Source organism: Lithobates pipiens, unplaced genomic scaffold, assembly GCF_037356315.1.
Source record: "Lithobates pipiens isolate NorthernLeopardFrog02 unplaced genomic scaffold, aLitPip1_a1.2 Scaffold_19, whole genome shotgun sequence".
Lineage (NCBI taxonomy): Eukaryota > Metazoa > Chordata > Amphibia > Anura > Ranidae > Lithobates > Lithobates pipiens.
This window is the reverse complement of record NW_027507764.1, coordinates 22,448,829-22,476,800: the sequence shown is the minus strand read 5'-3', so window position 1 is coordinate 22,476,800 and position 27,972 is coordinate 22,448,829. Positions and strand designations below refer to the sequence as shown.

The 27,972-nt window shown below is 48.7% G+C and overlaps 1 protein-coding gene across 2 annotated transcripts; it reads right to left on the bottom strand.

The window, feature by feature from the left end:
• Nucleotides 1-11,436: 11,436 nt before the first annotated feature.
• SIGMAR1 (sigma non-opioid intracellular receptor 1) lies at nucleotides 11,437-26,267 on the bottom strand. 2 transcript variants are annotated; one of them, XR_013277483.1, is made up of 5 exons: nucleotides 26,058-26,267; nucleotides 24,078-24,278; nucleotides 18,040-18,132; nucleotides 14,812-16,368; nucleotides 11,437-14,440 (listed from the first exon to the last, which is right to left on the bottom strand). XR_013277483.1 is itself a non-coding variant. In XM_077490554.1 (4 exons), the coding sequence occupies exons 1-4, from the start codon at nucleotides 26,206-26,208 to the stop codon at nucleotides 16,139-16,141; spliced, it is 675 nt and encodes a 224-aa protein (XP_077346680.1). In that variant the 5' UTR covers nucleotides 26,209-26,267; the 3' UTR covers nucleotides 11,437-16,138. The 2 variants fall into 2 exon arrangements, 1 of the variants encoding a protein (XP_077346680.1); XM_077490554.1 differs by having other exon boundaries at nucleotides 11,437-16,368.
• Between the last annotated feature and the right edge of the window lie 1,705 nt (nucleotides 26,268-27,972).

Genomic DNA, 27,972 nt, shown 5'->3' with positions numbered 1-27,972 from the left:
TGAAAAGTCTGAGAGTCCGACATGGCAAGCTCCCGGCTTATGTTGCCCCGTGTCTGAAAATACTTCGGCAGTGGCAGGTGACAGTGGAGGATATCAAGTCCCTCCCCAGGAAGCTTCTGGAGAAGAGGATTTTGGGCTCTGCTTTCAGTGTGTCACTGGCCTTAAGGGATTGCCCAGGCTCTGTAATGAGGGAAGGGTTGCGTTTAATCAATTTAGAAAGAATCCCCTTGAAGTTTAGGGATCAAGCCTGGCTCGCCTTCCATGGAAGGCTCTATGTGAGAGGGAACTTGAAGCATCGCCCTGTGGATGATCGGGATTGTCCTAGAGCGGAGTGTGTTGGTAAAGTGGAGTCTATGGACCACTTTTTGCTCCAGTGTCCCTTTAACATAGAGGTGTATAAAAAGGTGGGGAGGGCTCTAGGCATCCCCTTTTTCTATCGCATGAGTTATGCGGAGTGGGTGTATGGGGCATTTCCGACTCACTGGGATTTTGATTTGGATACACTGTTTTTAGTTAGTATAGTTGTCCGTTACTTCACATGGAATGCACGGTGCCAGATTACCCTGTGGAAGAAAGTCCTCTCTGTTGAGGTGGTGGTGCACGATATTCTGGGTGAGGTTGGGAAAATTCGGGGTCTTGAGAAGGGCAGGGAGCCTCAGGCAGTCTGGATAAGGGCGTGGAGGAATATCAGACCTGCCTTTGGTGAACTGCCCATCTCTGGGTGAGGAGCTCTTTTCTTTTTCTGGTTCTTTCACTCCCTTAGCTTTTGTTGGTTAATATCTTCTTTTTGAAGAAGGGCTGCATGCATAATGGGTGCGGGATTGTTTCTTAACCTCACAAGTTTGATGTCTGGTGTAATGGTGTGAGTCGTAATAGGATTTATGTTATTGCTGTAAAGTATTTTCTTTTTTTTGGTTTGAGAGCAGTTTTGCTATATTTATTTTAATTTATGTAAATATGTATATATTTATGTATATTTATATATTGTGATTTTATGCTTAATGATTGCAAGACTTTTAATAAAGAAAAATTGGGAAGAATATCCCTTACATTGGTGATCAGTGGGAAGAATGTCCCTTACATTGGTGATCAGTGGGAAGAATGTTCCTTACATTGGTGATCAGTGAGAAGAATGTCCCTTACATTGGTGATCAGTGAGAAGAATGCTCCTTACATTGGTGATCAGTGAGAAGAATGTCCCTTACATTGGTGATCAGTGAGAAGAATGTTCCTTACATTGGTGATCAGTGAGAAGAATGTTCCTTACATTGGTGATCAGTGAGAAGAATGTTCCTTACATTGGGGATCAGTGAGAAGAATGTTCCTTACATTGGTGATCAGTGAGAAGAATGTTCCTTACATTGGTGATCAGTGAGAAGAATGTTCCTTACATTGGTGATCAGTGAGAAGAATGTTCCTTACATTGGTGATCAGTGAGAAGAATGTTCCTTACATTGGTGATCAGTGAGAAGAATGTTCCTTACATTGGTGATCAGTGGGAAGAATGTTCCTTACATTGGTGATCAGTGAGAAGAATGTTCCTTACATTGGTGATCAGTGGGAAGAATGTTCCTTACATTGGTGATCAGTGGGAAGAATGTTCCTTACATTGGTGATCAGTGAGAAGAATGATCCTTACATTGGTGATCAGTGAGAAGAATGTCCCTTACATTGGTGATCAGTGTGAAGAATGTCCCTTACATTGGTGATCAGTGTGAAGAATGTCCCTTACATTGGTGATCAGTGGGAAGAATGTTCCTTACATTGGTGATCAGTGGGAAGAATGTTCCTTACATTGGTGATCAGTGGGAAGAATGTCCCTTACATTGGTGATCAGTGGGAAGAATGTCCCTTACACTTGTGGTCATTGGGAAGAATTACCCCCTTACAGGTAGCTAAAAAGATCAGTGGTGTGAGTGGGAATTTATCTGAGGGGCAGAAAATGCTCAAGGAACCCCTAACAACCTCTGGAGAAACCCTAGGGTACCTTGGAACCCTGGTTGAGAAACCCTACTTTAATGAAACTCACATGGTCCCTTTAGTAAACATCCTGCTTGGAAAAACTGCCAAAAGCCCTGCTAATTTCACCTTTCCCCATTAACTTTAAGCGATTCGCCTATGTGATGTAATTCTAACAAAAATCTTCCCATTTTTGCCCAATTTTCTGGGAAACGATGACTTTGAATAGAGCTCGTCCCTAACTTCGGATAGGCGGGCGGAGGTTGGTAGAGACGCTCGTTATGTATTTAGAAAAACATGATAAAGAGCCGATAATTCCGCCGAGAGTTTTCTATCTCTGCGGGGCACGACGCTGACACAAAACTATTGACACCCTGCCCAGAAAAACATGTAAAGATTGCTCGCGCTAATGTTATTTAGCAGTAATATTTCCGTAATAAAAGAAATCAATAAGGCAGAGAAAATAAGCCGTCCCGGATTGGATTTTCTAATTTTAATGGAATACTTATTTACTTCCAGCGGTTTGTTCATTGGATTTTCATTACACGAGTCTCGCTGTAAGTGGAGCTATCGACGTGCACTGCTGACATCAGCTTTGTTTGTGTAGACACAAATTACTCAGATTCCGTCCCAGCTCCCGTGTTAAATGACTGGAGCCGGGCCGCGGGCGCACATTGGCTGCTGCGGTGTCAGTAATAACACTCACAAGGAGCTATAAATCCCCCGATCATTTTCAGGCCCGTGCATTAGACGTTAAAGCAATGTATATTTATGACTGGGGGGGAGATGGACTTCCATCAAAGTAGGATTCTGCCACTCCCCTGAGATCTGGAAGTCAGCGATACGGAGAGCGCCGAGCCAAGCTGGACGTATTTTACTGAGAGAGGGGAGGATGGAGCAACCAACAATTGTGACTCCAATGGCTGAAGAGTGAAATTGGCCAACAGAAGCCAAAGGAGGACCAAACACCCCCATTTACAATACATATGTCTATAGCCATTTATCCAAGATTTATAGACCGGATACATCCTAAATATAGAACCATTTATCCAACTAGAGTCTCTGGTTTGTAGACCACATTCATCACAAATATAGAGTCATTTATCCAATTGTCCATCCAGAACCCCTGGTTTATAGAACAGATACATCCTAATAATAGAGCCATTTATCCAACTGTCCATCCAGAGCCTCTGGTTTATGGACTGGATACATCCAAAATGTAGAGCCATTTATCCAACTGTCCATCCATTGGTGTCAGTAAGTGCAATGATAACCCCCAACATTGGTGTTAGTGAGTGCAATAATAATTCCCAATGTCAGTGGCAATAATAAACCCCCCCCCAGCATTGGAGTCAGAGAGTACAATAATATCCCCCAGCATTGGTGTCAATGGACGCAATAATAACCCCCAACATTGATGTCAATGGCTGCAATAATAACCCCCAACATTGATGTCAATGGCTGCAATAATAACCCCCAACATTGATGTCAATGGCTGCAATAATAGCCCCCAACATTGATGTTAATGGCTGCAATAATAACCCCCAACATTGATGTCAGTGGCTGCAATAATAACCCCCAACATTGATGTCAATGGCTGCAATAATAACCCCCAGCATTGAGGTCAATGGCTGCAATAATAACCCCCAACATTGATGTCAATGGACGCAATAATAACCCCCAACATTGATGTCAATGGCTGCAATAATAACCCCCAGCACTGATGGCAGTAATATTAACCCCCACCCCACCTCCCCCTTCACACACACACACACACACACACATTGGTGGTCAGATGCAGTGAACGTTAATCCCCACACCCTTCTGAATTGTGGCAGTGAATGTAATACCCCCCCCCCCCACCCTAAATTGGTGGTCATGGCAGTGAAAGTTAACTCTGCCTTACAGTACAGTACCCCGCTGACACTCTGCTGCCTAACTGGTGCCCAGTCATGGTAAACCATACATCTGATAAGTGGTTGGGGTTCCATATTTAAAGAGGACTATCTTCCATACATATACGATTTTGGGGTGTCTGTGAGAATTTTTCCCGAGGTCAGGTACTGCTGTTGGATGAGAAGACCTGGCTCACCATCAGAGTTCCAGTTCATCCCAAAGGTCTTCAGTAGGGGTGAGGTCAGGGCACTGTGCAGGAAACTTGGATTCCTCCACTCCAAACGGGTACAACCACGTCTTTTATGGATCTGGCTTTGTATACAGGGGCAAAGTCATGCTGGAACAGAAAATGGGCCTTTACCAAACCATAAGATTGGAAGAAATTGTCTACAATGTTTTTGTATGGTGTAGTATTAACAGTACCCTTCGCTGGTGACACCTTATTTTGGGCTTATACGGTGTGATGGTCTGGTGTCCATATACTTTTGGCCAATATAAGGTGCGATAGTCAGGTGTCCATATCATTTTGACCATATAAAGTGTAATGGTCAGGTGTTCATATACTTTTGGTCATATAAGGTGTAATGGTCAGGTGTCCATATACTCTTGGCCAAATAAAGTGTGATGGTCTGGTGCCCATATACTTTTGGCCATATAAAGTGTAATGGTCAGGTGTCCATATACTTTTGCCAATTTAAAGTGTGATGGTCATATAAAATTCTATAGTTTGGTGTCCATATATTTTTGCCCAAATAAAGTGTGATGGTCTGGTGTCCATATACTTTTGCCCATATAAAGTGTGATGGTCTGGAGTCCATATACTTTTGACCATATAAAGTGTGATGGTCAGGTGTCCATATACTTTTGCCCATATAAAATGCTATAGTCTGGTGTCCATATACTTTTGACCACATAAAGCGTCATGGTCAGGTGTCCATATACTTTTGCCCATATAAAGTGTGATGGTCTGGTGTCCATATAATTTTGGCCATATAAAGTGTAATGGTCTGGTGTCCATATACTTTTGGACATATAAAATGCTATAGTCTGGTGTCCATATATTTTTGCCCATATAAAGTGTGATGGTCTGGTGTCCATATACTCTTGGCCATATAAAGTGTGATGGTCTGGTGTCTATATACTTTTGCCCATATAAAATGCTATAGTCTGGTGTCCATATATTTTGCCCATATAAAGTGTGACGGTCTGGTGTCCATATACTTTTGCCCATATAAAGGGTGATGGTCTGGTGTCCATATACTTTTTCCCATATAAAGTGTGACGGTCTGGTGTACATATACTTTTGGTCACATATACTTTAGGGAAAGGTTGGAGAAAGAAAAAAAAGTTTAGCTTGCCACCTAGTGGACAGATGGAGAATTGCAGTCTTACAGTAGAAACTGCTGAGGATAATTATTTCCTGCACGTTGATAGTTGAGGGATTCCACCTTCATCTCAATATAGATTCTATTCAGATTTTGCAAAATTTGCCATTTTTTATTTTCATTTTATATTATTCTTTCATCAGTACATTATGACATTCACCGTCTGCTTACTGACAGCGGCGGATTTCGGATCAATAGATTTTACGGAGCCAATATTGGGGTGGGTTACTCTGCATATATTACTCTGTTATATTGTGTAAGGGGCAGATGGCTACAGAAGAGGCCGAATTTTAAATTGATGGGCAGAGCTGATAACTTAGCGGTGGTTTTAACAATAAACTACACGTCTTTGTGGGGTGTATTTAAACGGGCGGGTTTTCACATGCCCATCTATTTAAAATCACCCTCTTCTGTAGCCATCTGCCCCTTACACGGCATAACAGTAATACACCCGCCCTTGCAGAGTTGCACGAGCATCGGGAGCGTGCGGCAGCCTCTGGCACAATGTCGTCGTCATTCGCAGGCACCGTGTACAGCTGTCTCACAGCTGTTCATCTTCGGGCTATTTTCGGCAGCTCCCTTGTGGTTTGTACTGTGCAAGTGCTGCGCCTGGGCAGTACAGGGGGGGGGGGGGTCATTATCCACCGGAGGGGGACCTTTCTCGGCAGAACACCGGCACTGGGAGCTACAGATCATTGAGGGAACCATGAATGCCAACATGTACTGTGACATACTGAAGCAGAGCATGATCCCCTCCCTTCAGAGACTGGGCCGCAGGGCAGTATTCCAACATGATAACCACCCCAAACACACCTCCAAGATGACCACTGCCTTGCTAAAGAAGCTGAGGGTAAAGGTGATGGACTGGCCAAGCATGTCTCCAGACCTAAACCCTATTGAGCATCTGTGGGACATCCTCAAACGGAAGGTGGAGGAGCACAAGGTCTCCAACATCCACCAGCTCCGTGATGTCATCATGGAGGAGGGGAAGAGGACTCCGATGGCAACCTGTGAAGCTCTGGTGACCTCCATGCCCAAGAGAGTTAAGGCAGTGCTGGAAAATAATGGTGACCACACAAAATATTGACACTTTGGGCCCAATTTGGACATTTTCACTTAGGGGTGTACTCACTTTTGTTGCCAGCGGTTTAGACATTAATGTCTGTGTGTTGAGTTATTTTGAGGGGACAGCAAATTTACACTGTTATACAAGCTGTACACTCACTACTTTACATTGTAGACAAGTGTCATTTCCTCAGTGTTGTCACATGAAAAGAGAGAAGAAAATATTTACAAAAATTTGAGGGGTGTACTTACTTTTGTGATATACTATACATATATATTTATTCATGTTTATCTGGCTGTCTATATTTGTGTGCTGTAGAGCAGAACTTTCTCCTTTTTCGTCTAGCCAAGAATAACATTGCAAGTGTACAGATGTGCCAAGGTATGAAGGCCGGGCAGAGCCCTTTGTTGTGCCTTTGCGCATACAATGGGCAATCAATTATAGTGCCACTATTGGAGAAGCTCACAGTGTGCAGTGAACTCAGAGAAAACCATGTCAGTCCAGGAGAGGAGCCGGTGTCCTATCACATACTGTCCCCCATAGTGTCCGCTGTGTACTGCGCATGCGCAGCACACCCACATTCCGAAAATACCCGAAGATGAACGGCGCCTGCACCGTGAGTCCAGGTTCTAGCCCCACCATCCAAGTGGACATAGAGTTAGAATAAAAAGAGCCGAGCGCAGGCCTATGTCCACATGGATGGTGGGGCCAGCATCTCAACTCACGGCGCAGGCGCCGTTCATCTTCGGAGATTTTCCGAATCTCCTTCTGCTCCGTACTGCGCAAGCGATGCGTTTGCGCAGTACGGGGCGTACACTTCTAGATGGCCGGACGCTATATGTCTGAACACTGGTACAACAGTGCAAGACTGAGGGGGAGGCCGGAGGGAAGATTTAAACCAAATGGAGGTTGGGATGAGTCTCTTTGAAGATGTGAAGAGAAAATCTGTCAGCAGGATTTATTAATTTTATTCTGAAAATATAATTATTGTTAAAACACATCTCATCTTCAATTACAAAATAAATACAGAGGACGCACACTGAGGATGGATACAGGGGTGGGGCGGACAACTCCAGGAGGACCAACACCGACAGATTGGGAGACACGTGTCCCCCGGGAGAAGAGCCCGGTCTGACAACAACCTGCCACCGGTCATGCTGATCCTCCAACTTTAATCCCCCCCCCCCCCCCCCCCGCGTTTCTCAACTCCAGTCCTCAAGGTGCACCAACAGGTCAGGTTTTCAGGCTCTCCATTATTTTGCACAGGTGATTTGATCAGTTTCACTGTCTTAGTAATTACCACAGCCCTTTCATCAGAGGGAAATCCTGAAAACATGACCCGTTGGTGCGCTTTGAGGACTGGAATTGAGAAACACTGACTTGCCCGAAGCAAGTATGCGGCGAGTGAAATCAGAACTCCTCATCTGCACATCTGACGAGTCAGTGCATTTAAAAAGTACAAAAACCAGAGGATGAGAATGACAGCCAGGCGGGCAGCATTTATCATGACGTGGACAGCCTGCGCACAGCATGTACATCTTCATGACTGGTTTGAAGCCCAGCAATCCTCCTCCCCCACAGCAAATTGCAAACTTCTTTAGGAGAGAATGGCTCGAGGGTTTCTTTCCAATGCCCAGCCAATCCGTGGCCACCGCAGTTTAAAATGGCTGCTGCGTACATGAACAGAAGGGGTGGAGCCTGTGCTTCCTGATAAGTAGGGCTGCTGCGTACATAGACAAAAGGGATGGAGCCTGTGCTGCCTGATAAGCAGGGCTACTGCATACGTGGGCATCGGAGGTGTAGCCTGTGCTTTCTGATAAGTAGGGCTGCTGAATACATGGGCAGAAGAGGTGGAGCCTGTGCTGCCTGATAAGTAGGGCTGCTGCATACATGGGCACAAGGGGTGGAGCCTGTGCTGCCGGATTAGTAGGGCTGCTGCGTATATAGACACAAGAGGTGGAGCCTATGCTGCCTGATAAGTAGGACTGCTGCATACCTAGTCACAAGGGGTGGAGCCTGTGCTACCTGACAAGTAGGGCTGCTGCGTACATTGGCAGAAGGGGTGGCGCTTGTGCTGCCTGATTAGTAGGGCTGCTGTGTACATAGGCACAAGGGGTGGGGCCTGTGCTGCCTGACAAGTAGGGCTGCTGCGTACATTGGCAGAAGGGGTGGAGCTTGTGCTGCCTGACAAGTAGGGCTGCTGTGTACATGGGCATAAGAGGTGGAGCCTGTGCTGCCTAGTAAGGGAGTGCAACAGAAGGAGTTAATGGGATCTCTAAGGGCAGTGCCTCTAATGGGGACAGTGGTCAGGACTAACTAAATCAGGACCACACACCCAAGCCTTTAGTAGAGCATGAGTTAGCAAGGCTACTGACCCAATCTCTTAGAGTCTATGATCAGCCATGTGTAAAAAGGGATGTCTCAAAGGGGTTAGTCACGACTTACTGCAGAAAGGACATGGTAAAGCCTTCTGTGACCAGTCAGTAAGTAGGCAGCTGAGCCCCAAAATCTTTCAAAGATAAGTGAGCAGTCCTAATTTATGTAATTTTGCCATCCCTCTTAGCAGTCAAGAATGGATGTTAGGGACTACGCCCCATCCATGCAGAGCTGGGGCTTGCTGGGAGTGGAAGGTGTTATGTTAGGCTTGCGATAGACTCACCCAGGACAGAGGCTTTTGGAGGGGACTAAATGCCAACTGACTATGGGCCCTGGTTAGTTTACTTTTGTTTCATCTCTCCATGCCCTCTTATGTCTAAGTCACCCTGTGTCTATTAGGGGCACAGGGTCACCAAGCAAATGGAACAGTAATATTTATCACACAATATCTCCCAGAAAATATACAAACACTATTCCTGGTTTATTTTATTCTGAACTATACATGTTAATTGAAAGAGCTGATCATATTGGCCTATGTACAATGTAGGAGATGGATAGTCTGCTACTGGTGGGCTTCCACTATTGTGAGAAGGTGTCCTGTGCTTATAATTCTGAGCTAGATGACGGTGTCTTGTAAAATAGTGTCCTCCATCAGATGGTGTCCCCTGCGTACTGCGCATGCGCAGTACACAGGGACACAGATTCCGAAAATTGCCGAGGATGAACGGCGCCTGCGCCGTGAGACCAGGTTCTATCCCCACTATCCAAGTGGACATAGAGTTAGAATAAAAAAGAGCCGAGCGCAGCGAGGCCGAGCCCGAAGCGTGGCGAACGAAGCTCGCCCGCGAGGGGCACTCTAAAATTCTCAACCCTATGTCCGCTTGGATAGTGGGGCTACCTCCTCCACTCACGGCGCAGGCCAGCTTCTGAGTTTTTCCGAAGCTTCGTCTGCTCCGTACTGCGCATGCGCAGTACGGAGCGGACAGCATTTGATAGGCGGACTCTATTAGGCAGAACAACGGCAAGGCTGACCTGAAAGGTCAAACCTGAGTCACCTAGGCTGGTTAAGTGACTAGTTAGCTCATGTTAATTTATGATTCTGGTTACAGTTGTACTGTTAGGGTAATATGATCAGGAGGGAGGAACCTCCTCCTCAAGCATATACAAGACTATATTCTTCTTCTAATAAACAGTTCTATTTCTGGTGTACTCCAAAACTGGTGTTGCCTGGTTCTTGGTGTTACTATTGCCAGATCCTTTAGTCTCGTGTTCCAGAGCTTAGGAAGCAATATACTGACGGAAGCACTCAAGCGGAGTGTGGGACGTTACGTCACAGGCCTGTCCAAAGCTTTGCTTGCCAATGTCCAGTTACCTGGAGGTAGATGCTTAACCCATGGTTTAGGTCTGATCCTGAGTGTCCTGTAAATGTACAATTAAGAAAATCAAGTGTTTTTTGTTTAACACTTACTTGTAGATTGTTTATATATATATATATATATATATATATATATACCGTATTTATCGGCGTATAACACACACCTTTTTCCCCTTAAAATCAGGGAAAAATCGCGGGTGCGTGTTATACGCCGATACTCCGCGATTTCTGCACACTTTTTTGGGCTCTGGGCAGCTTTCAGCCGCCCAGAGCCCTTCTCGCGGCTTTCGGCCGCTCTCGGACCTTCCGAGAGCGGCCGAAAGCTGTCGAGGTCCGAGTGCGGCCGAAAGCCGTCAAGAACTTCCGGGTGCCGCCGAGATACACGGGGCATCTCGGCGGCGCCATTTTTAAAAACATAAGCGGACAATGCACTAAGACGGACAGGCTGCATGTCAAGGCTACAATGACGACAGGCTGCAATGACGAGAGGCTTCATGACAAGGCTGCAATGTGGACAGGCTGCATGACAAGGCTGCAATGCGGACAGGCTGCATGACAAGGCTGCAATGCGGACAGGCTGCATGACAAGGCTGCAATGAGGACAGGCTGCAATGAGGACAGGCTGCAATGAGGACAGGCTGCAATGAGGACAGGCTGCATGACAAGGCTGCAATGCGGACAGGCTGCATGACAAGGCTGAAATGAGGACAGGCTGCAATGAGGACAGGCTGCAATGTGGACAGGCTGCATGACAAGGCTGCAATGCGGACAGGCTGCATGACAAGGCTGCAATGAGGACAGGCTGCATGACAAGGCTGCAATGATGGACAGGCTGCATGACACTGACGAGGCTTCAGATGGACACTGATAAGGCTGCATTGATGGGCATTTAAATGTAAGTTTTTTTTCCTTAAATTTCCCTCCTAAAAGTTTTTTCCACAAAATTCCCTCCTAAACTTGGGGTGCGTGTTATACGCCGATAAATACGGTATATATATATATATATATATATATATATATATATATATATATATATATATATATATATATATATATTTTTTTTTTACTTGCAATGTGTGACAACTTTTGAGTGCCGATACTGACTTTTGAGTACTGATATCACACCTGAGATGACGCCACCTGGCAGCAGTCTCAGGGATTTTGGATGTCTACACGTGGAAGGCTTTTACAGGTAAAAGGTCATGCAGAAAATACATTAAATGGACATATAATATTACAGGGTAATGATGGTTGTAAGGAATGGTCTGGTGACTGGGTTCCTTAAAAAGGCGTGCAATGACATTGAGTGAGTTCAATTCGACATACATGCCTTAAGCTTGAGGGATTAGAGCCAATTTCCTTCTATAAAAAGAAACACATTCTTTATATTTTATAATTTTTTTATTAAAAAATATTCATGTTTAAAAACAAAAATCAACAGAATTATTCTAAATTGTCAGAGGATATTTCTATTGCTTTCTCATCATCCCGGTCAAAGATACAAAACACCAGAAAGACACACCGGAGCCAACGTCAGTGGGCAGGGCCGGCTGAGACCAACAACCAATCACAACCACAGCATAAAAAGCCAATACTTTTAGAAGGTTAGTCATTTTAGCCCCTGGAGGAAGGCGATGTATTTAACCCCTGCGCTGACGGACATATCACAATTCCTGCTTTGCTTTTTTTTAGCAGGGGGTGGAGATGGGAACTCATACACTGGACATAGACAGAGTGCAACTCAACCAGCCTCCTCCCCAAACATTCATTTTATGCATTCTTCAAAAGGCTACAAGATTTCCAGATGGAACATTGGGATTTAGGCAAGAGATTCTCAAAATGCCTCAAGACGCTTGTATGTATGAAAGAACCACAAAACAATAAAAAATAAATAAATACATGAACTTCTGTTGCTGACCATACAAGTTGCAATCTCTTCTTACAAACCAATTTTTCTTTATGTCTGGAAGATATTTTTTTTGGACAATGTTGCCCACAAAGCTTTAAAGCGACCCAGTCACTCCTTGCCTTCGCAACACTACCCACCGCACAATACCGCGAGTACAAAGGAGCACATGACCTTATCCTTCGAGGCAGTGCTCGGATCTAGTGGCTAGTCACTCAGCCGAAACACTGTCACATGACCAAAGGGGTGATGTCATGGAGCATGTGACCTTCCTACGATGCAACGCTCAGGTCTAATGGTCAGTCAATTGGGTGGGAATGCCGTGCCATGACAAGAGGATGAGATCATTGAGCATTTGGCCTCCTCCGATGATGCAGTGCTTGGGTCCAATGGGCAGGCAACTGGTTGGTATGCTGTCCCATGACCAAGGGGATGATGTCATGGAGCATGTGACCTTCGTACGATGCAACGCTCAGGTCTAACGGTCAGTCAATTGGGTGGGAATGCCGTGCCATGACAAGAGGATGAGATCATTGAGCATGTGGCCTCCTTCAACGATGCAGTGCTTGGGTCCAATGGGCAGGCAACTGGTTTGTATGCTGTCCCATGACCAAGGGAATGATGTCATGAAACATGGGACCTAGGGTTGCTACCTCATTCCTTTAAACCCCAACACATATGATTAACACAGGTTTTGAGGCCAATTAAATGCAGATAAGGCTCCAAGTGAGTTTATTTACCACCTTAATCAACCACAGAACCTGTATAATTCATATGTGTTCGATTTTAAAGAAATGAGGTGTCAACCCTAATGTGACCTCCTCCTTTGATGCAGTGCTTAGGCCCAATAGTCAATTAGTGTGAATGCTGTACTCTGACCAAGGGGGGTAATGTCATTGAACATGTGACCTCCTCCTATGATGCACTGCTCGGCTCTAATGGTCAGTCAACTGGTTGGAATGTTGTCCCATGACCAAGGGGATGATGTCATGGAACATGTGACCTCACCTTCACAATACTGCAAGGATGGGAGGAGGAGGATATGACCTCATCCTTTAAAAAGGTAGTGTTTGGTTCTAGTGGCCTGTCATCAGCCGAAACATTGGTACATAGTAGGTGAGGTTGAAAAAAAAAAAAAGACAACCTATGTGTGTGATTATATGTCAGTATTACATTGTATATGCCTGTATGTTGCGGTCGTTCAGGTGCTTATCTAATAGTTTCTTGAAATGCCCCCCCACTGAGACCACCGCCTGTGGAAGGGAATTCCACATCCTTGCCGCTCTTACAGTAAAGAACCCTCTACATTGTTTAAGGTTAAACCTCTTTTCTTCTAATATTAATGAGTGGTCACGTGTCTTGTTAAACTCCCTTCCGCAAAAAAGTTTTCTCCCCATTGTGGGGTCACCAGTACGGTATTTATATAATCAAATCATATCCCCTCTCAAGCGTCTCTTCTCCAGAGAGAATAAGTTCAGAGCTCGCAACCTTTCCTCATAACTAATATCCTCCAGACCCTTTATCAGCTTTGTTGCCCTTTGTACTTGCTCCATTTCCAGTACATCCTTCCTGAGGACTGGTGCCCAGAGCTGGACAGTATACTCCAGGTGCGGCTGGACCAGAGTCTTGTAGAGCGGGAGAATTATTGTTTTATCTCTGGAGTTGATCCCTTTTTAATGCCAATATTCTGTTTGCTTTGTTAGCAGCAGCTTGGCATTGCATGCCATTGCTGAGCCTATCATCTACTAGGACCCCCAGGTCCATTTCCATCCTAGATTCCCCCCAGAGGTTCTCCCCCCAGTGTATAGATTGCATTCATATATTTGCCACCCAAATGCATTATTTTACATTTTTCTAGATTAAACCTCATTAGTCATGTAGTTTCAGATCTTCAGATCCCATTCATTTGTTCAGATCTTTTTGCAAGGTTTCCATATCCTGTGTAGAAGTTACTGCCCTGCTTAGCTTAGTATTGTCCACAAATACAGAGATTGAACTGTTTACCCCATCCTCCAGGTCATTTATGAACAAATTAAATAGGATTAGTCCCAGCACAGAACCCTGGGGGACCCCACTACCCACCCCTGACCATTCCAAATACTCCCCATTTATCACCACCCCCTGAACTCGCCCTTGTAGCCAGTTTTCAATCCATATACTTACCCTATGGTCCATGCCAACGGACCTTATTTTGTACAGTAAACATTTATGGGGAACTGTGTCAAATGCTTTTGCAAAATCCAGATACACCACGTCTACGGGCCTTCCTTTATCTAGATGGCAACTCACCTCCTCATAGAAGGTTAATAGATCCTTCATGAATCCATGCTGATTACTGCTAAAGATACCGTTCTCATTACTAAAATCTTGTATATAGTCCCTTACCTCTTCCTATGATGCACTGCTCGCGTCCAATGGTCAGTCAATGGGTGGTAATGCTGTCCCATGACCAAGGGGATGAGCTCATGGAACATGACCTCAGCTTCACAACACACCCACTGTTGTCATGGAGCATGTGACCTCTTCCTATGATGCACTGCTCAGGTCCAATGGTCAGTCAATAGGTGGGAATGCTGTCCCATGAACCGGGGGGGGGGATTAGTTTATAGAACATTACCTCACCTTCACAACCCTCCCACCGCATAATACGCCAGTTATGGAGGAGGACATGACCTCGTCCTTTCAGGCAGTGCTTGGGTTTAGTGGCCAGTCACTTAATCCAAACATTGGCACATGACCAAGGGGGTGATGTCATGGAGCGGATGACCTCTTCCTATGATGCAGTGCTCAGGCTCAATGGGTAAAAATGCTGTCCCATGACCAAGGGGGTGAGCTCATGGAACATGACCTCACCTTCACAACCCTCCCACCACATAATACGCCAATTATGGAGGAGGACATGACCTCATCCTTTGAGGCAGTGCTTGGGTTTAGCAGGCAGTCACTTAATCCAAATGTTGGCACATGACCAAGGGGGTGATGTCATGACCTCTTCCTATGATGCAGTGCTCAGGCTCAATGGGTGAGAAGGCTGTCCCAAGACCAAGGGAATGATCTCATGGAGCACTCCCATCACACAATACCCCGAGAATGGATGCAAATGTGCCCTCATCCTGTGAGGCAGTGCTTGGGGTCTTGCAGCCAGTCACTCAGTCAGATGAACATCACATGACGTAATTATGGAGGAGGATATGAACTCGTCCTTTGAGGCAGCGCTTGGGTATAGTGGCCAGTCCCTTAATCCAAACATTGGCACATGACCAAGGGGGTAATGTCATGGCGCACGTGGCCTCCTATAATTCAATGCTTGGTTCCAACAGCCAATTGTTCTGCCAGAACACCGTCGCATGATCAAGGAGGTAGCATCATGGGAGGATGTGACCTCCTACAATGCAGCACTTGGGTCTAACTGCCAATCATTCAGCCAGAACAAAATCTTCAAAGATCAAGGAGGTAACGCAATGAAGAATGTGACTTGCTCCCTATGATTCGATGCTCAGGTCTAACGGCCAGTCACTTGGCCAGAATGCTTTCCCTTGGCATAGGTAATGTCATGAAACCCTGTAAGCTCCGACATTGGGTAATTTGGGGGGGAGGGGCTGAGTATAATGGAGTTGAGGGCTTTACATTGTAACTGCAAACAGGCAGGGTGACAGGGTCTCTAAAAATTGTAAAAGGGTCAATTGTATTAGGACATTAAGCTACAATCGAATTCCAAACAGAAGTTATGTCTTTACGACAAACGTCTAGATTTAATGTGTATGTATTAAACTGTACAACGTGATTGCATAGTGTGTGGCCAGCTGACCCGTTAAGGCTGCAGGTAAAAGAATTCACCACATACTTTGGCCCCCCCAATGAAGGCGAGCTCTGAAAATGGCTTTGTGACAAGACCCCCTGTAATGGGCGTGTGTTCTCATTCTAGAGCACTGCCTGAATCCCCCCTCCCCCTCCAGGGGGCAGCCATATTGTTCTATAGAAGGCACCTGCTTCTGCCCGTTTTGGCGGCCGTGTGGTTCTGACAAGACGCATCTCCTTAAGACCCCCGCAGCAGCCATGATGACCCACGTGATGGAAAAAAATATCTTCTAGCAGATTAAGGAAAAACTAGATGGAGGTCCGCCGGTTATCCGCCAGAGTGGGGGGCGGGGGAGATGACGATTGGACAGCTGGGTTTAGAAGAACCCCACCTCGGACAGGTAGGTGTTGGCCTCCAGTAGAAGCGCCTTGGAGTAAACCCGGACGGTGTAGTAGAAGGTGAGGAAGTCCTGGGTGCTGAAGAATGTGTCCGCCAAGGCGAATCCCAACGTGGAGGGGATGAACCCCCGGCCGTACTCCACCATCCACGTCCCGGCGCTCCACTGGACGGCTGTGGCATCCCCCGCCTCGTGTATGATGGTATCCCCTGCAGAGTGGGAAAACATGGGAGGGTGAGCGGCGTATGGGCTGTATATCCACACTGAGCTACATTCATCATCAACAGCAATCAGAGGCCGACCAATCACACAGTTTTGCTTGACAAAGCCAATCGAGTCAAGCAAGCTTACAACAAGATCTTTCTCTTGCTATCCCCCCACAACAGAAAACAAAGCAGAATTAAAAGTAGTACAGACCCCCAGGGCTCTCACAATAACGTGCAAGTATGAATACCTAGTGATCCTGCCAGTGCATGGTACTTCCCCCAGCAGGGTGACAACACTTTTGTCTGGAGTGATTTCACGGCAGTGTTGTCACCCTGTGTAGCTGGGTGTCTTAACTTAAGTGGACGGGGGTTATCGGCAGCGACACCCTACCCATCAGCCCCAGACATGTATCCGCCAGAGCCGGGATAAGGTACCCTAGAGAGGAGCTTCTTGGACACACTCCTAAACCTGGATGGCCTTCCCAGAAGAGTTGAAGCTGTTATAGTTGCAAAGGGCGGGCCAACTCAATATTGAACCCTACGGACTAAGACTGGGATGCCATTAAAGTTCATGTGAGTGTAAAGGCAGGCGTCCCAATACTTTCAGTAAAATAGTGTAAACTAGGGGGTGGGTGGGGTTGGGCTAAACATTTATTTTTAAAATATATCCATTTTCAGGCGTCTTATGTCCTCTTCGCCTCTGTTTGGCACTGGGCAGTCCACAATGACGTGCAGAGCGTTACTGATGCCAGCCCTGTTATCTGTATTATATGCAAATGCAGGAAGCCATGATAATAGCCCCAAGAGACGTGTCCATTTGCACAACCTCCCTTCCCCCTGGCATTCCACGAGTACCCCGCCCCCCCCCGCGCATTCTGCAGGGCACTCCTACCCTTTCCTCTGGGATTCCACTGGGCAACCCCCCCCCCCTCCCCTTTTTCACTGGGATTCCATGAGCGCCCCTCTTCAACCTGAGATTCCGCGGGGGGAACCCACCCCCTTCTCCCTGAGATTCCATGAGCGCCCCTTTCTTCAGCCTGAGATTCCGCAGGGCACCCCTCCCCTTCCCCCTGAGATTCCGTGAGTGACCCTTTCTTCACCCTGAGATTCTGCAGGGGAAACCCCTCCCCTTCCCCCTGGGATTCTGTGAGCACCCCCTCTTCACCCTGAGATTTCGCCGGGTACCCCTCCCCTTCCCCCTGAGATTCCACGAGTGTCCCCTCTTCACCCAGAGATTCCACAGGGGAAACCCCTCCCCCACCCAGAGATTCTGCAAGCGCCCCCCCTCTTCACCCTAAGATTCCGCGGGGAACCCCTCCCCTTTCCCCTGGTATTCCATGAGTGCCCCTCTTCACCCTGAGATTCTGCCGGGCTCCCCACCCCCCCTGAGATTCCGTGAGCACCTCCTTCACCCCGGAATTCCGCAGGGGGAACCCCCCCTCGGATTCCGTGAACGCCCCCTCTTCAACCTGAGATTCTGGAGAGCAACCCTTCGATTCAGCGGGGCAACTCTCCCCCTTCCCCCCTGGGATTCTGTGGACACCCCTCCCCTCTGGGATTCCATGAGCACACCCTCCCTTCACCCTGGGATTCCATAAACACACCCTCCCTTCACCCTGGGATTCCATAAACACACCCTCCATATTTGTGTGTTACACCCCCCCCCCCTCTTACCTGGATAAAATATTTCACTCTTTGTCGTTCCTTCTTTCCACTGCCGGAACGTTCCAGACAAGATGGTGTCTGTGATCTCTGCCCAATAACGACCTGCAAGAGAAGCCACAGAGTAAAAAAATAAATAAAAAATAATAAAAAAAAGAAGTGTATGGAACCCCCAAAAATGGACCAGAGCAAAATCTTTACTGCCATAAGAAAAAATAAATTTTTTTTTATCTAATTTAGGCCAATATGTGTGGGGGAGGGGTAAACAGAGATCCATGTTGCCAAGCAGGAACACAGGATCTCCATCTTCTCCCCTGTCAGAACAGTGATCTTATTTACACAAGCAGATCGCCCTTCTGCCTCTCCCGGGAATGAGCATGGGTGGGTTGTCGGACCTACTGATTGGACGGGGGGGGGGGGGGGGGGGCGTCAATCAGTGTGCAATTGTGCCTACGACGGTTCACGCCCCCTAGTAGCTATTGCATGATTTCTTGCAACAGAGCCGACCTGCAACAGTACATTTACTGGTCGGCAAGCGGGAGAAAAGAAAAAGAAAAAGAAAAAGAAAAAGAAAAAGGAAAAAGGAAAAAGGAAAAAGGAAAAAGGAAAAAGGAAAAAGGAAAAAGGAAAAGGAAAAAGGAAAAAGGAAAAAGGAAAAAGGAAAAAGGAAAAAGGAAAAAGGAAAAAGAAAAGGAAAAGGAAAGGAAAAGAAAAGAGAGAGAGAGAGAGAGAGAGAGAGAGAGAGAGCTTTAGTGGCCCTATTTCAGTGCAGTCAACAGAAGTAGAACATGTTGCATTTTTTGTATGGAACACATCTAACGCACGTGGCAAAATGCATGGAAAATGCACTTGGAATGCATGTAAACGCACCAAGATGAATGTCCTGAAACAAGAAAGAATTAAAAGGGGGAGGGAATGCACCAAGCGCATACAAAAATAAAAAAACCAACATGTAAATTCGAATGCAGAACATCAAGAACGCAGAAATTGTGAAGTGTCCCTCAAAGAATTGCAAAGTTGTTTATCCTTTTGGGGACCACCCGGCCCTGTAATTTGGGACGGATGGGCGGCCGCTGTAGGCAAAAGCGACGTGCCCGTATGTCACCGCTTACTTCCATGTGCGCCAAGTGGGAACCTGTCAGCAAGTCCCAGCAAAGGATTCAGGGCCTGCCTGTGTCCAATCACAGCCCAGAGCTCCGTGTTGGTAAACAACACAGAGCTCTGTACAGAGGGAACGATCTGTCAGTTACCAGTGAAGGGAGCGCAGATTAAGCTTCACCTTTAACCACACAGAGGAGTCCCCCGTGTGATAACCTTTGTATGCGTTTATTGATCTCACCGACACACAGAGGACCCCTCCCCCGCAACCTCTGATAATGGAGTCTCACAGGCCCCGCCCGCCTCCTCATCTGGTGTGATCTCCTAATCTCTCCCGGCAGTGGAGCCCGGCCATGAACTCTCCGTACAAAGAGTGAGTGCGCAAGGACGCCGCACACTGAGCACAAGGTCCAGGAAGGTCCAGGGGAGGGGGGGGTGAACGACACATCAGAGACTTTCCCAGATCAATGATCAAATGTGCAGAAAGAAGGAAGGAGAGGGCAAGGGGGAATTTATTACTGCCCACATACTTAATAAAGTGGGGGAGTCATAATGCAGTGTCACTGTCTACCGGCACTACAGCCAATTATCACACTCACTTTACTGTGCCGCCCCTGAACCCTTATACCTCTAGAGACTCTGACCCCAGAGCACCCCCGTGTAATGCCATGACCCCAGAGCACCCCCGTGTAATCCCAGGACCCTAGAGCACCCCCGTGTGTAATCCCAGGACCCCAAAGCACCCCCGTGTAATCCCTGGACCCCAAAGCACCCCCATGACCCCAGAGCACCCTCGTGTAATCCAATGACCCCAGAGCACCCCCATGCAATGTCATGACCCCAAAGCACCCCTGTGACCCCAAAACACCCCCCGTGTAATACCATGACCCCAGAGCAGCCCCGTGTAATGCCATGATCCCAGAGCAGCCCTCCCGTGTAATCCCAGAGCCCCCCCGTGACCCCAGAGCACCCCTGTGTAATCCCAAGACCCCTGAGCACTCCTGTGACACCCAGTGACCCCCATGTGCTTCCAGAGCTCCTTGTGTCATACCATGACCCCTGACCACTCCCACGCCAGTGATTCCAGCAACCCCAGCCCACCCTTTGTCATCCTATAAACCCAGCATTTCTGTGCCTCCAAAGATCCCTGTGCTATCCAGTAATATTTTTGATCCCAGTGTCTCCAGGGACCCCAGAGCACTTTGCATCATCTCCTGTGCCTCCAGAGCACCCCATTTTATACCCGTGACCCCAGAGCACTCTATATCCTCCTCATGACCCCAGAGCACCCTATATCCTCCTCATGACCCCTGTGCACACCTGTGAACCCCAGTGTTTCCAGAGCACCCTATATCATCCCATGACCCCAGAGCACCCTATATCATCCCTGTGAACCCCAGTGTTTCCAGAGCACCCTATATCATCCCATGACCCCAGAGCACCCTATATCATCCCTGTGAACCCCAGTGTTACCAGAGCACCCTATATCATCCCATGACCCCAGAGCACCCTATATCATCCCTGTGAACCCCAGTGTTTCCAGAGCACCCTATATCATCCCATGACCCCAGAGCACCCTATATCATCCCTGTGAACCCCAGTGTTTCCAGAGCACCCTATATCATCCCATGACCCCTGTGCACTCCCATAATACCAGAGCACCCTATATGAGCCACATGACCCCTATGAACCCCATTGTTTCCAGAGCCCCCCCCCCCCCCAATATCATCCCACGACCTCTGTGCACACCTGTGACCCCCAGGGCACTGTGTATTATTCCATGACCCCTGTGCATTCTTGTGACCTGCACTTGCATCTCTCTCCATGCAGTGATTCGACCCCCCCCCCCCCCCCCCACTTGCTCCTACGTCTTGTATGGATAGAGTAGCTGGTGGAAGGAACCAACAGCATGTGGCAGGGGAGCATGTATTCTATACACCCAAAGGGTGAATATCTGCAGCGGTGGCCAGGGAGAAGCATTGCGGCGAATTTTCAACACACAGGCCCTTTCCTTTCCATTTGTTGTTTTACAGGTAGCAAATTCCCACATTAGCTACAGTTGCCAATTCCCTCCAGCATTGCCTACAATTGTTACATTGTGTCTCTTTTTTTTGCAGATATGGATTTGAAGAACTTTTAGGAGTAAGAGTCGGGGGGGGGGGGGGGAAATAAAATACATCTAGTGGACATGATGCAGCATGCACGTTTGTTATGAATGAACCCATTTGTACTGCTGCCTATGGTATGTGAGAAGAAGAATTCGACTAGAAGAGGAAATACCCTAAAAATATTCGTTTTTATTCCCTATTGGTTATTTCACAAAGAACAAAATGTACATGCAGTTTCAATTAGAGGAGCAAGGAGGCGTGTCTTGTCACATAGAGGAGGAGGAAGCAGTGCTGGATCAGTAATCTGTATATAAAAGGTGATGTACAGTGCCTTGCAAAAATATTCACCCCCCTTGGGTTTTTCCCTTTTCTTGTTATATTACAGCCTTTAGCTCATGTTTTTTTAATCTGAATTATATGTGATGGATCAGAACACAATAGTCTAAGTTGGTGAAGTATAATTAGAAAAAAAAAAAAAAAATATATATATATATTATATATATATATATATAATATATATATTTTTTTTTTTTTTCCAGAAATAAAAAAACTTATAATTGGCATGTACATATGTATTCACCCCCCTTTGTTATGAAGCCCATAAAAATCTCTGGTGCCACCAATTACCTTCAGAAGTCACATAATTAGTGAAATGATGTCCACCTGTGTGCAATCTAAGTGGCACATGATCTGTCATTACATATACACACCTTTCTGAAAGGCCCCAGAGGCTGCAACACCTAAGCAAGAGGCGCCACTAACCAAACACTGCCATGAAGACCAAGGAACTCTCCAAACAAGTAAGGGACAATGTTGTTGAGAAGTACAAGTCAGGGTTAGGTTATAAAAAATAAAAATATCCAAATCTTTGATGATCCCTAGGAGCACCATCAAATCTATCATAACCAAATGGAAAGAACATGGCACAACAGCAAACCTGCCAAGAGACGGCCGCACACCAAAACCCCCAGACCGGGCAAGGAGGGCATTAATCAGAGATCTAAGGTAACCCTGGAGGAGCTGCAGAGTTCCACAGCAGAGACTGGAGTATCTGTACATAGGACGACAATAAGCCGTACGCTCCATAGAGTTGGGCTTTATGGCAGAGCGGCCAGAAGAAAGACATTACTTTTGGGAAAAAAAAAAAAAACAGCACATTTCGAGTTTGTGAAAAGGCATGTGGGAGACTCCCAAAATGTATGGAGGAAGGTGCTCTGGTCTGATGAGACTAAAATTGAACTTTTTGGCCATCAAAGAAAACGCTATGTCTGGCGCAAACCCAACACATCACCCAAAGAACACCATCCCCACTGTGAAACATGGTGGTGGCAGCATCATGCTGTGGGGATGTTTTTCAGCAGTCAGGACTGGGAAACCGGTCAGAGTTGAGGGAAAGATGGATGGTGCTAAATACAGGGATATTCTTGAGCAAAACCTGCACCGCTCTGTGTGTGATTTGAGGCTAGGACGGAGGTTCACCTTCCAGCAGGACAATGACCCCAAACACACTGCTAAAGCAACACTTGAGTGGTTTAAGGGGAAACATGTAAATGTGTTGGAATGGCCTAGTCAAAGCCCAGACCTCAATCCAATAGAAAATCTGTGGTCAGACTTAAAGATTGCTGTTCACAAGCGCAAACCATCCAACTTGAAGGAGCTGGAGCAGTTTGGCAAGGAGGAATGGGCAAAAATCCCAGTGGTAAGATGTGGCAAGACTCAGAGACTTATCAAAGGTGACTTGGAGCTGTGATAGCCACAAAAGGCGGCTCTACAAAGTATTGAATTTAGGGGGGTGAATAGTTATGCACATTGACTTAGTCCCGTGCACGAGCGGCCTGCGCGCCCCCTGAGGGGCGCACGCGGCGTGCTCTGTGATCGGCGAGTCCGTGAGACTCGCCTGATCACCGATCCGAGCAAGGGGTCGATCCCGACCCTTTATCATGTGATCAGCTGTCAGCCAATGACAGCTGATCATGTGATACAACGGAGCCGGTAATCGGCTATTATTCCTCCTCGCGCTGACAGCGCGAGGAGAAAAAAAAAAAGAGCCGATCACCGGCGGCCGTGATCGGGACATCAGTCCCGATCATGGCCAGCCCTGCTAGTGCCCACCTGCCCCCTGCCAGTGCCCACCATCATTAATAAAATGTTAGTGCCACCCAGCAGTGCCCACAGTGCCATCCAGCAGTGCCCACAATCTGCCTCAAAGGTGCTGCACCCCAGTGCCACATATCCGTGCCCATCAGTGTCATCTACCAGTGCCCAGCAGTGCGGCCCATCAGAGCCACCCATCGGAGCCACCCATCAGAGCCATCTTATCTGTGCGCATCTTTGCCCATCAGTGCCGCCTTAACTATGCCTATCAGAGCCCACCAGTGCAGCCCACCAGTGCAGCCCACCAGTGCAGCCTCATCAGCGCACTTCAATGAAGGAGAAAAATGACCCGTTTGCAAAATTTTATAACAAACTATTAAACATGATTTTTTTCTTTTTGCATCTTTTTTTGTTTGTTTAGCAAAAAATAAAACTCCCAGCTGTGATTAAATACCACCAAAAGAAAGCTCTATTTGTGGGTAAAAAATGATAAAAATTTCATTTGGGTACAGTGTTGTATGCCCGCGCAATTGTCATTCAAAGTGCATCAGCGCTGAAAGCTGAAAATTGGTCTGGGACTGAGGGGGGTTTAAGTGCCCAGTAAGCAAGTGGTTAAATGATGCAAATCCTCAAAAAATCCATGTTAAGTACAGGCTGTTAGGCAACAAAACACGAAAAATGCCAAGGGGGGTGAATACTTTTGCAAGGCACTGTAGGAAGCGCAAGTCACCCCACCCTGTAATCACTGACCTGAGTGCCCGCTGGTGTCCATGGCAGTCCCGAAGAGCAGCACATACTCGGTGAGGGAGGCGTGCAGGAGGCACATGGAGCCCATCCACCCGCCGGCGTTCACAAACACCCACTGCATGTCCTCATCCGGTAAGATGTGACCGGGGTGCTTCTTCCTCAACTCAATGATGATCTTGGAGAAGGCGACTTCATAGTCCAGACCTGGGGGAAGAGGGAGAAGGGGGTCAGAGCGGGGGTGGGGAGTCCCCAGAGGAAGCGCCCTCTGCCCTGGTAACCTCCCGAGTACCCCTTCTCTGCGCACCACCACCCCCCCCCCCCACTACAGTCCATCCCAACACCCCTTCTTACCACCTTCTCTCCTCCAATGACCCAAGAGGTCCTTCTCCCCTCACTCACCAAGGGCCCCTCTTATTACGCTGCTATTACCTTGGGGCCCCCACCTTAAAAACCACTGTGTTTGCCACTATCTCCTCACTGACCACTCTGGGGCCCTCTACTTCACCATCCACCCCAGGAGGTGCCTTCCTCCTCTGACCACGGTGTCACCTTTTCCTCCAACAACCACCTTGGAGACCCTCTCTTCTTCCAACAACCACCCAGGGGTCATCTACTCTTAACCCAGGACTACCCAGGGGCCCTCTTCTCTAATAACCACCTCGGGGACCCTTTCCTGCTCCAACAATTCCCTCAGAGACCCTCTCCTCCTCCGTCAACCGACTCGGGGACCCTCTCCCTCAACCACCTTGTAGACCCTCTCTTCTTCAAACAACCACCCAGGGGTCATCTACTCTTAACCCAGGACTACCCAGGGGCCCTCTTCTCTAGCAACCACCTTGGGGACCCTTTCCTGCTTCAATAACTCCCTCGAAGACCCTTTCCTCCTTCCACCAACCGCCTCGGGGACCCTCTCCTTCGCCACCAACCACCCTGGGGCCCTCTCCTCCTCTGCCACTCAGGGGCCATCTACTCTTAACCCAGGACTACCCAGCAGCCATCTTCTCTAACAACCACCTCGGGGACCCTTTCCTGCTCCAACAATTCCCTCAGAGACCCTCTCCTTCTCCGCCACTCATGGGCCCCCTTTAAACCACCATGGGCCCTCTCCTCCTCTGCCAACCACCCAGGGGCCCCCTTCCAACCACTCAGGGGCCCTCTGCCAACCACCCAGGGGCCCCCTTCCAACCACTCAGGGGCCCTCTCCTCCTCTGCCAACCACCCAGGGGCCCCCTTCCAACCACTCAGGGGCCCTCCCCTCTTCCAAACACACAGGGACCCCCTTTCAACCACTCAGGGGCCCTCTCCTCTGCCAACCAGCCAGGGGCCCCCTTTCAGCCAACCACCCAGGGCCCCCTTCCAACCACCTAGGGGCCCTCTCCTCTGCCAACCACTCATGGGCCCTCTCCTCCTCTGCCAACTACCCAGGGGCCTCCTTCCAACCACTGAGGGGGCCTTTCCTCTGGCAAACACCCAGGGGCCCTCTCCTCTGCCAACCAGCCAGGGGCCCCCTTTCAACCACTCAGGGGCTCTCTCCTCTGCCAACCACCCAGGGGCCCTCTCCTCTGCCAACCACTCATGGGCCCTCTCCTCCTCTGCCAACTACCCAGGGGCCTCCTTCCAACCACTGAGGGGTCCTTTCCTCTGGCAACCACCCAGGGGCCTCCTTTCAACCACTCAGGGGCCCCCTCCTCCTCTGCCAACTACCCAGGGGCCTCCTTCCAACCACTGAGGGGGCCTTTCCTCTGGCAACCACCCAGGGGCCCTCTCCTCTGCTAACCAGCCAGGGGCCCCCTTTCAACCACTCAGGGGCTCTCTCCTCTGCCAACCACCCAGGGGCCCTCTCCTCCTCTGCCAACTACCCAGGGGCCTCCTTCCAACCACTGAGGGGGCCTTTCCTCTGGAAACCACCCAGGGGCCCTCTCCTCTGCCAATACGTGACCCGGCTGCAGAGTGACCCGTCGGGGGGGGGGGGGGCGTGGTTACCGGCATGTTCCCGGGCCAGGGCGGAGATCTCCTCCCGGGAGAAGATGTACGTTTTACTCATCAGCCATTGGTGGACCAGAGTCGCGAGGACCCCGACCACCGCCACCAGCACGGCGGCCCTCACCGCCCGGGACCCGCAACATCCGTACATGGCAGACAGTGAGCGGACACGCCGGAGACCCGCTTCCTACTGCCGCAGGGACACGCCCATCACCCCGTTCCTCCAATAGGAGGACATCGGACGGCCCGACGACTGATCAGAAGGGTCGGGCTGACTGTCATTGCGCAACAGCGACACCCGGTGGCCGCAGCGGTGGAACTGCAGCGCTCTGCTCAAACCATCCTATCCTTGGATCGGAAAGAAATCTCCTACCCCACGGGGGAGATTTCCCTTCACTTCCTCTCCAGGAGAGGAAACAGGAAGTGAGAGCGAATCTCTCCAAAGTCAGACCGTTATTGGAGGATTCCCCCCAAGCCATTCCAAATGTTTTCATTTTGCTATCACTTTCAGTGCTGATGACGATAGTCAGCAAGCTAAATAGAAGGGTGAAACTGCCCAGCGGAGACATGCAGTCGATAGCAAAAAAAGCCTGTCAGAGGGTCGCATCTTCGTCCCACTCCAGCCAATATAAAAAAAAATTCTTTTACACACAATTTAAACCACCACTCAACCGCTTGTTGAATAATAGTACCCAGGCCAGTGGCGTAACTAGAACCTTCAGGGCCCCGATGCAAGAAACCATAAAGGGTCCCCCTGAACCCCAGCCAGGGCCCTTCCCTCCGAGTCCGGCGGTGGAACTCCAGGGCGTGGTACCAGGTATGACCTTTGGGAGCCCTGTAGTTCCACCACTGGCATCAGTAGTTTTTTTATTATTTTTTTTTTAATTTTTAGGTGCCCCATTGGGGGACTGTCCCTAGGCAGGATGGGGTAGCCGTCCCCAGAAGAGATGAGGTCCTTTTCTCCAGGGCAGATGAAGTTACTGCCCCCAGGTGAGAAGGGGTCCCTGTCCCCAGGGGAGGAGGGGGTCCCTGTCCCCACGTGAGAAGGGGCCCCTGTCCCCAGGGGGAGATGGAGGGGGTATGTAATAGTGTGTGGGGGATGAGGTCTTCTCACTCACCATGACCAAGCTGTAGGCCGCGCACTCATCCATGTTGGCCTGGGCTCAATCCAGTGTGCTGGACGGGCGATCAGCATATCTCCCAGAAAGACCTTTCATCATCTGTGTATGACGGGGGGAGGAGGGGGGCTGGCAGACAAGCCTGCAGTGTCCTCCGGGGAGCTGGCTCTCATAGGGCTGCACTGCATCTGTGTGCTTAAAGTTTGTTTACCCGGGAGAAGTATGCAGTGCAGTGTGGGCCGGACTCGGGGGGGCGGGACTCTGGCTGGGGAGAACAGACATCGGACTGAGCGGCAATGCATGGAGCAGGAGAGGGGTACTCTGAGGAGCCGGCCGAGGACACAGGTCATGCGGGGAATGCACAACTAAAGAGCAGCCAGTGTGATAGTCGAGCATGGAGCTCTGCTAGTCACCCTCCACCTCCAGCCACCCGTGTGCATGGTGCACTGGTACCCCTAGCTGCCTATGCTGCTGCCGGCCATATGTAGAGGGGGCTGCATGGGCCCCCTGCATCACAGGGCCCGGTTGCGGTCGCGACTGCTGCACCCCCTATAGTTACGCCCCTGACCCAGGCCCAAACTGGGACCACAAAATAGGCACTGGGTACTGAGGAGGGGTATCTGGGCTGAGAGCACAGGGAGGGGATGAGAGCATTGGGGGGATGGAGAGCACAGGGAGGGGATGAAAGGGGGGGAGGCTGGAGAGCACAGGGAGGGGATGAGAGCACTGGGGGGGATGGAGAGCACAGGGAGGGGATGAGAGTACTGGGGGGGGGGGGGTGAGAGCACTGGGGGGCT